The following is an 8511-nucleotide window of genomic DNA, read 5'->3' on the forward strand; positions in this document are numbered from 1 at the left end:
GCTACCAGAAAAGATATTAAAGTCTGTTTTTAGAAATCATGTGCCCAGTTGTCCCTAGTGTGCCATGTCCAAACAAGGTTTTAAGTCTTTACATCCAAGCTGTTTTCTGTTCGGAGGACTGCCCCCCAAAAACCCATAGAAAAACCCATAGAAACTAACTATAGAAACTAAAACTGAGGAAGAAATCGTGAGGAGGCTGATGAAGGATGAACAATACATTTAAAAAATTGTCTAGCATGTACTGTATATAATCCCTACATAATTCTTAGGATGCTTCCATTACGTTCAATGTGCTGCACTGCTTTCTCCTGTTATTAGCATTATAGTATCCACCCATGTGCAACATGCTACACTCAATTGTCTTTGTACTTGATCAAATGTTTGACTGCCCCCTGGTGTTAAACATGGATCAAAACAATTGGGGTGTTGGCCGACACCAGTGGTCTGTCCGTCACTAGGCTACCACACATTCATTCTATTCTGAGTCCTGCTATTTATTTCAGTGAAGTTATCTTGACTCCAGTAGCTGCAGTACAAAACAATTAGCTTTCCTTGCTAGATTGTATTTATTTATACCACACATAAGCACAACAATTGTATTAATTTATTCATCTGATCCAAACAACTGAAAATAATATTTGGCCTAAGACTGGAATAATTCCTTAGGCCTACTTGGCACAGGTCTCCATGATTCCGTGTCTTATTCAGAACCAGTAGAGGTTTGCAATACAGCTTGTTGCTGCTCACTTGACTAGGCTAGTGTGCAATGAAGGAGCTAAATCAGCTGCTGACCAGTCAATGCAGAATGGTGAAATATGCCCTTTGGACATACACAATTTCACATCTTAAGCCAGTATGTAACATTGTCCACACGTTTCCTTTCTTAATACGTACCCAAAACATTTTAGGAGACTTTTCGGATGTTGAAGGCCTAGGCCTCAGGTACCCAGGCCTAGGTGTTATTTGTACATCACTGACACAGATTGTTTAACAACACAATCTTTCAAATAGGCTATTTTCCGTGTTTAGATGCTAAAGCTCACATACATGTTCGGTTTCTCTCAGGGACATAACAATTATTTGTAAGATGTAGGCCTATGTATTACTGGTTGTAAAGAGGACAGTGTATGCAGTATAGTAGTTGACAGCTGTAGTCAATGAGCAACGCATCAAGTCATGACTGGTCAATATCGCAGCAGATGCCACAACTAAACCAATCAGCTTAAACGGTGCTGGCTTCTTGTCGAATGAAATATGTGTGCGTTTTTAGCGTCATCAACTCGTACAATGAGTGGAAAGAGGGTGGGGTGACTCAGGAAAATAGCAGATTTAACACCATACGCGTAACCTGTGATCCGAGTTCACTGGTAAGTCAAAACCAACGGTTGCAATGTGTGAATAACCTCATGACATTTGTGCAAAACATTGTTGTGCAACATTTGGACTCTGTGCTCATATATTGTCGTCTGTGTTGTCTCGATTTAATGGAGTAAATATGTTGGCTACAGTTTCTGTCAAGTGGGCTCGTCATTACAGCAAGCTAGCTTGCTAGCTAGTTGGTCCATCCTTATACCACTGCTAAACGTCTTGCCAAGGCGCCTTCCTTGATTTGGTTTGTTTTTTGCAAGCTAACACTTCGATACGCATGTTTGACTATTCGCTTGTTGATACAGCTTAAGCAATCGTGAATTAATTTCATACACCCTCATTTGGTGTGTCTTTTGTGTGGCTTCTGTTGAAGTTAACTAACCGTAGTAAAGAAATCGTTGTAGATCAGATGAGAAGCGTTTAGAATGCCCGGGCCTCAGCGCGGAGCGCAACCAACCACCGAGTGAAATGTTGACTTTTAAGCCGGGGATCCCCATTCTTAAGTGATGGCCAACCTGCCGTATGTCTCGTTTAAGCGTAAATACAAATGCACGTGGATGGGGTCAGTCACACATTTTGAAAGTTTGTAAACACTTTCACTTTCAGGCCAATACCGCCTAGTTGAAATTGATAAAACAAGTGTACCTAGTGTGTTGGCGAAAATGGTTGGCAATTAAACTAGAAATGATATTCTTCTTAGAAGCGCTAGGTGTGTAGATATTCTACACGAGGATTGGTAAACCCAGGGATCTTGTTCAATGCTAAGACAATATCCTATATTTATGTCCAAACTGTAAAGCAAGCCTCATCATCCACAAGATTACTTCCTCGTTCATTCAACTGTTCTAGACCGTCTCAATCTTCAATTCAAGGAACAGCAACAACCCCCTATATGAAACGGTGTACTAATGCTTCAGTGTGTCGATGCAAAAATGAAGCTAGAGGTTAGCTGCCTAAAATAATGAGAACTAGGCTACATGTGCATGTATTGTGACCCATGTCCCCTGTCCCGACTAAGATATAATACAACGACTGCAGATGTGCAGAGGGCCACAGTGGTTCTGGGCGTTATAGGCCATAAGGATTACAGCAGGTGAAGTGCAAATGCACCTTAATTTAGTCTGTTGATGTTGACTCCTAATTAGTCACTCCCTCTGCGGAAGGGGTAAACATGAATTGTAGGTCTGGTCATCAATATGTTTCACTATATATAGCCTACATCACTATACTATGATTTCTGAAGTTCAGAAGGGCTGTGTGAACTCCTTGCATGAACTTGGGTCTGAGTCTCGCACTGGCTATATTATGGTGTGCTTATTGGCCCTTGGCAACACTTTGGCACAGAAAGATTAGCCTACATTCCAGACATCCGTGCACTTTAGCGAAATGCCATTCCTTGAGTTGGGATGCAGATGAATGAAGCCCCAGCTATGTGCGTGTGCATTTGGTGTGTTAGTGCAAAATCCCATTTCTTTTTTAAATGGAGTTCGCTATCCCCTGTCAAAGGAAGGAGAGCAACCAGCCACCCCCATCAGTCACGTGGGTAGGGTGCAGCGACGTCACTAGACGGAGATTTGCAAAGACAGAGCGAGCCCGAGGTGCGGCACTTTCCAAGCATCGTCCTTTCAATCAGAGCGAACAGAAAATCTGTTCAATATTTTAGAGACCCAATGCCTGGTCCCACCCAAGCACTTTCCCCAAATGGAGAAAATAACAACGACATCATCCCGGACAACGGATCCAATGTTATTCCTTACAGGAAAAATACAGTGAGAGGAGAGCGCGCCTACAGGTAAATCAGTGTAATGTCGCATTTGGCGTGGCTTCATTACAAAGCTTCAAGCTGGAATTGCAAAACCTGGAATATGGTTGATGGTTTCCATTTTTTGTTTAACACTCAAACAATTGGTTTCTGTTATAATGTATTGGTTCATTGCTTTATGGCTTGATATGTCTTTCATAAACCTACTACTACGCCGTTTATTGACCTATGCATGGCGAAAAACGTCCAAGGCCCCTGTAAGTTAGCAATCCGTGAACGCGATTTTCTTAAATGTTATCTGAAAAGTAATACCATTGTTTGCCATGCAACTTGTATGGCATGATTGTGACTGGTTTGAGCTGAAGTGCAAGATTTCTTGATTGTCAAAAATGGCACACGAATTCGATCAGTCGGCAATACTAGAATATTCAGCAGACATGTCGTATGCTGTAAACCAGGTTGTATTACAGGCTTATAGGTATTTACAGAAATTGTTCTAATGCATTGACAACGGTTGACGTTAGGTTTTGACTATACCAACAATCAGTGGTTGTGTATCTTTGGGTAAGTCATGGCTAACAACTCCCCGTTGCTAACAAAGCTCGCCAGTACATCCGCTTTTGTTGACATGCGAGCGACCGTCCCAGTTTTCAGCCCCCTGAAATGGAGCAACTCCTGCATCAATGCGCAATATTGGGAGATAACATTTTAACACAGCCCATACTTTGTTTTTGCTGTATGTCGGAAAATGCATGATTTAAACATGATATAATCATACTACTAACGGTTACCATAACAATGCAGTCAATTGGAAACGCATAGTCCGTCGTTCAGTCCTCATCAGGGGCAGTGATAACTAAGCTCATTATGGCTTAAATGTTTGCTTAGAAGGACAGTCCTTTGTAGGTTTACAAAATAACATGTAGCTAGCTTTTTCACCATTGGACATTTGGCTCATGCAATATTGTGTATCTATTAGGCTATACATAATATCTATGTGTATCTATCTATAACATAGACACATGTATCTATGTTATTATTGGCTTTCTTTATTTGCCAGTGCCCCTGATAATTTAATTTAACTTCCTGAACTGCCAGTTTAGCCAATATATAAGATTCCAAGATTAAGAATAGGCTAATAGCTTGTCATTTCAGCCTGCTTGTCACTATCGGTCAATGCAAATTTGCATTCAACTATACATGCATTCAGCTGCATGTGATGTTTCTGCTGGTCCCTTTTTGAAGTGCTCTCCTGGTAGTATTCGATAATTAAAATGTTTGTACAGTTACAGATTTTCCACAAAGCTTTGCTATGTTGCCAGAGCCTAATACGACCAAATGGATTTGAATACAACTTGTGTAATGGGGAGGTGGAAATGGCCTATGCTGGAATGAAAATCATCTTTAACTCAGCAATCTAAAGCAATTGAATTACTTCTCGAGGTCAGTTTGTAGCATAGGCTTGCCGCAACTATTCCAACAAACCAATGGTTGCCCTCGCGAAGAGGCACGTTGTCTACTGGAGCTCTTTTTGCTGCATCAACTAGGTCTGAGGCAACTAGCTATTGCTTAGTGATTCCCAAATATTTAGGATGTTATCTTGAGGTCAACAAAATAAGGCTTTATCACATAACTGCAGCCAGTCCAAAGGGGTCATCAGCTACTTGTTTTTCTTCCTTTTTTCAAGTCCATAGAATGTGCAGTTTGTATATCTGAGTTGTGGCATTTGTCTTTTGCAGTTGGGGGATGGCGGTCAACGTATACTCTACCTCAATAACCCAGGAGACGATGAGCAGGCATGATATCACTGCCTGGGTTAATGACCTCGTCTGTCTAAACTACACTAAAGTGGAGCAGCTCTCCTCAGGTAGGAACCAACTGACCAAGCACATCATTCCCCTTCTGGCCATTTAGCCAGGGCACTGGGTGGGAGGGACATGTGCAGGCCATTCTCTGCTGTTCAGTGGTTTAACCCTGAAATGGGAAGAACCCTGTAGTGAGCACAGAGACCTGCGAGAGGTATTCACCTAGGCTTTTCACATAGAAGATGGCGTCTATAAATAAGACCTGCTGCCTACCATCCCTCTTCAAGTAATCCAATCTGTGCTGAACCACATACACTCATTTCTCAAGGTGCACTAATTCTAGTGTGAAGCTGATCACTTATCTGCTGTGCTGTGTAGTCTGTTAGTCTGTTGTGCATGCTCATTAAGAGAAAAATTTAAAAATTAATTTAAACTTTTTTTTTTTTAATTTGGTGCAAGATTCCTGAAGGTTTGTGGCACTAAAGTCGTCTTGGTGTTGTACAAAAATCGTTTTCTGCCTTTAGCTAAATATTGTTACCAAATGCTAATAAGGTTTTGACAAATAAACTTATTTATTCCACCCGAGAGCCTGTAACTTCAAGCAAATGTTGTCTTCTAGGAGCGGCCTATTGCCAGTTTATGGATTTACTCTTTCCTGGCTGCATCAGTCTTAAGAAGGTCAAGTTCCAGGCTAAACTAGAACATGAGTACATTCACAACTTCAAGGTGCTCCAGGCGTCCTTCAAGAGGATGAATGTGGACAAGGTGAGTTCCCTCTCCTTCACATCACTCAAGCATGTACAGTATTTTACAGTACACACCAGTCTAAACCTATGGGAATATAGAGGCAGCGTGTCCCAATTTCTTGTGCTGAATATCCCCCCTCCCCTTCGCCCAACCCAGATTATTCCTGTGGAAAAGCTGGTTAAGGGAAGATTTCAGGACAACCTTGATTTCATCCAGTGGTTCAAGAAGTTCTTTGATGCTAACTACGACGGCAAGGAGTACGACCCCGTCCAGGCAAGGCAGGGCCAGGATGCCATCCCTCCCCCTGACCCTGGAGAACAAATCTTCAACCTGCCAAAGAAGTCCCACCATGCAGCCAGCTCCCCTACTGCAGGTGACCGAACGACTGATGCCAACTGAACAACCCATACCTGACCCTTCTGTCTGATGGAAACCATTCAGCGCATTCACGTGGATTGTGTAACTGTGTTATGAACCTGACATGTTCCTGTGTTCTAGGAGCGACCAGGGCAAGTGCTACTATCCCCAAGACCATGACGCCATCATCCAGACCCTCTTCAGCCAAAAAGATCCCTGCACCATCAGCTCCTGCCAAAGGAGAGAAGGAACTGGAAGTCCAGGTTCTACAGCTCAATGACCAGGTACGACTCCACAACAGAGGTTTACATTGAATGGATTTCATGAGCATTTTTTTATTTTTTTTTTACTTCAAATACTTTTAATGAAATGTTTCAGTGAAACTGAACCACAAAGTAAATTCAACCACGATTCCCTTATCCTTAACTTGAATATATCAGCTTTCAAACCCCAACACATGGGAAGGATCCACACAAGCAGCAGTCAGGTGACAGGAGATCAGTGCCACCTTGAGTGATTCAAGTGTCTCTCGCCTAACTCTCCCTTCCGTGTGCAGGTGAACACTTTGAAACTTGCACTGGAGGGGATGGAGAAAGAGCGGGACTTTTACTTTGGCAAGCTGCGCGAGGTGGAACTGCTGTGTCAGGACCAGGGCGAGGAGAGCGCTCAGTTTGTGGAGCGGCTAATGGAGGTCCTGTATTCTGCAGACGACCAGGTAAGTGGGCTGACAGTGGAGCAATCTGACATGATCGAACACTTGCACCCCATGATAATGCCTCTGGCTTTTTGTTGTTGCCAGAGCAGAACAATCAGAGAGTGCCTCAATCAGTAAAACAATAGTGTTAAAAAATTAAATAAATAAAGCTCTCCCTCCTGATTTTTATTTAATTATTTAACAATGATTGATCTGGTGTTTGGAGCGGAGTGTGCGGGATATTGACAGGATTCTGTTTGTGCCCCACACAGGAAGGAGCAGCCGAGCTGGGAGAAGGGGATGGAGAGGAAGTCCTGGTTCAGGAAGAGGAGGTACCAGATGATCAGCAGGACGAATACTGACCATCTTCCTCTGCCACAACAACATGCCCTTTTGTTTCATGAGAACTGTTACAGGATTTTAAATTTTAAGTTCAGTATTTTATTTTTTTTCTCTCCTCATGGTTTTCTTTTTTGTTCTCTTGAAGACTGAGCACATGGAGCAACCTCAAAAGAAGCACCCTCGTTTGTTTTTAATCCCTCCGTTAAACATGCTGTGTTTTTGTGACGGTGGTGAAATGCTGTGGACGGTTGCTGTTATTACCTCCATCAGCAGACAAGCTCAGACCATCACAGAAGTTTCCGAGGACTGTTTGGTTGAAAAGCATTCAAATCCTCGATTTGAATCCTGACATTCTGAAGATCGGACAGGTAGTGTTATATCTGTCAGCATGTTTAGTTGCCAGCCTCTGTCCCCTCTATTGTTTGTGTTATACTTAAAAAAAAATCTTTACATATCCTCCATATTAATCAAGATAATGCAATAAGCAAAGCCCTTAAGGGCCAGTAGTAGCTCCTATTTAATCTCCCATGTTTTGCACTGACATGTGATTCTGGAATGGACATGCTTTCTGTCCATAGACCCTCAACAATTCACACTCATAGTAATGAATTGAAGAACAATATTTATTTAGACTTAGGAATCGTCTATTTTGTATTGTCTCTTTGGGAAGGGAGACAGTCAGTAAACTATGAATGAATGGTAGTAGTGTAATCAGTAATGACTGTGACTATCTTCAAAATACATTTTGATAATCGGTGTACGCAACAAGTCTCATTTGCAGCTGGCTGGGTGCTTCAGTGACAGAGGTTGCCTCTGTTTGGCATCAATATTGGCATAGGCAAGAGAACATGTTAGTGTAGACTAGTCTGAACCACAATGGATGTTTTTAACTTAAGTTTCATCAGTAAATAGACAGTCAGGTACCACCATTTCAGATCTCAACATCATTTCATCCACAGATTTTGGGAAGGAAATTGTGAGTCAGTTCACTGAGTAATTTGACATACTATATTCCAGTGCGTACATGGTATACCCTTTCTTAATGTTACATTTATTACTGAACTCAGCAGTGCACCATAATGCTTAAGTCATATATTATTGTGTAAATGAAAAGGAATGTAAACATGTACTGTCAATAACTATGAATAGACAATGTTTTTCTGATGTCCCACTCATTATGCATTCCCCAAAACGTGTTGCATGTTTGCATTTTTATTTGTGAATAACTTGATCTGCTTTTTACATATTTAATAAAAAAAAGAAAAAGGTATGTTAAGTGAGTGTTTTGTATGTTTAACCTGCTATTTGACAGCTGTTTAGATTTGAATGGATTTACTGTAATAAAATCTTTCACCGTTGAGTCAAATAGTGTTTCAATTACGGTTAGTTACCTAGGAATTGACCTTGGAGAAGATGAATGACTTTACATTCATACT

At 41.6% G+C, this 8511-nt stretch overlaps 2 protein-coding genes across 3 annotated transcripts in view; one reads left to right on the forward strand and one right to left on the reverse strand.

Annotated features, from left to right (window-relative positions):
* Positions 1-8511, reverse strand: part of LOC124472800 (coiled-coil domain-containing protein 178) — a 46583-nt gene that overhangs the window by 35451 nt on the left and 2621 nt on the right. The window lies entirely within an intron of this gene.
* On the forward strand, positions 1265-8435 carry mapre2 (microtubule-associated protein, RP/EB family, member 2). Of its 2 annotated transcripts, XM_047027879.1 has the most exons (8): positions 1286-1367; positions 2875-3160; positions 4870-4997; positions 5555-5700; positions 5839-6055; positions 6181-6323; positions 6596-6754; positions 7006-8435. In XM_047027879.1, the coding sequence occupies exons 2-8, from the start codon at positions 3039-3041 to the stop codon at positions 7093-7095; spliced, it is 1005 nt and encodes a 334-aa protein (XP_046883835.1). In that variant the 5' UTR covers positions 1286-1367; positions 2875-3038; the 3' UTR covers positions 7096-8435. The 2 variants fall into 2 exon arrangements, with proteins under 2 accessions (XP_046883836.1, XP_046883835.1); XM_047027880.1 differs by lacking the exon at positions 2875-3160 and having other exon boundaries at positions 1265-1367.

This window comes from Hypomesus transpacificus, chromosome 10 (genome assembly GCF_021917145.1).
Source record: "Hypomesus transpacificus isolate Combined female chromosome 10, fHypTra1, whole genome shotgun sequence".
NCBI lineage: Eukaryota > Metazoa > Chordata > Actinopteri > Osmeriformes > Osmeridae > Hypomesus > Hypomesus transpacificus.

What these genes read in the sequence shown, in the direction of transcription:
- mapre2 (XM_047027879.1), top strand. Translation starts at nt 3,039, where the DNA reads ATGCCTGGTCCCACCCAAGCACTTTCCCCAAATGGAGAAAATAACAAC. An exon ending in AGTGGAGCAGCTCTCCTCAG is followed by an intron (nt 4,998 to 5,554) that starts GTAGGAACCAAC and finishes GTTGTCTTCTAG; the next exon opens with GAGCGGCCTATTGCCAGTTT. An exon ending in AGCCAGCTCCCCTACTGCAG is followed by an intron (nt 6,056 to 6,180) that starts GTGACCGAACGA and finishes CCTGTGTTCTAG; the next exon opens with GAGCGACCAGGGCAAGTGCT.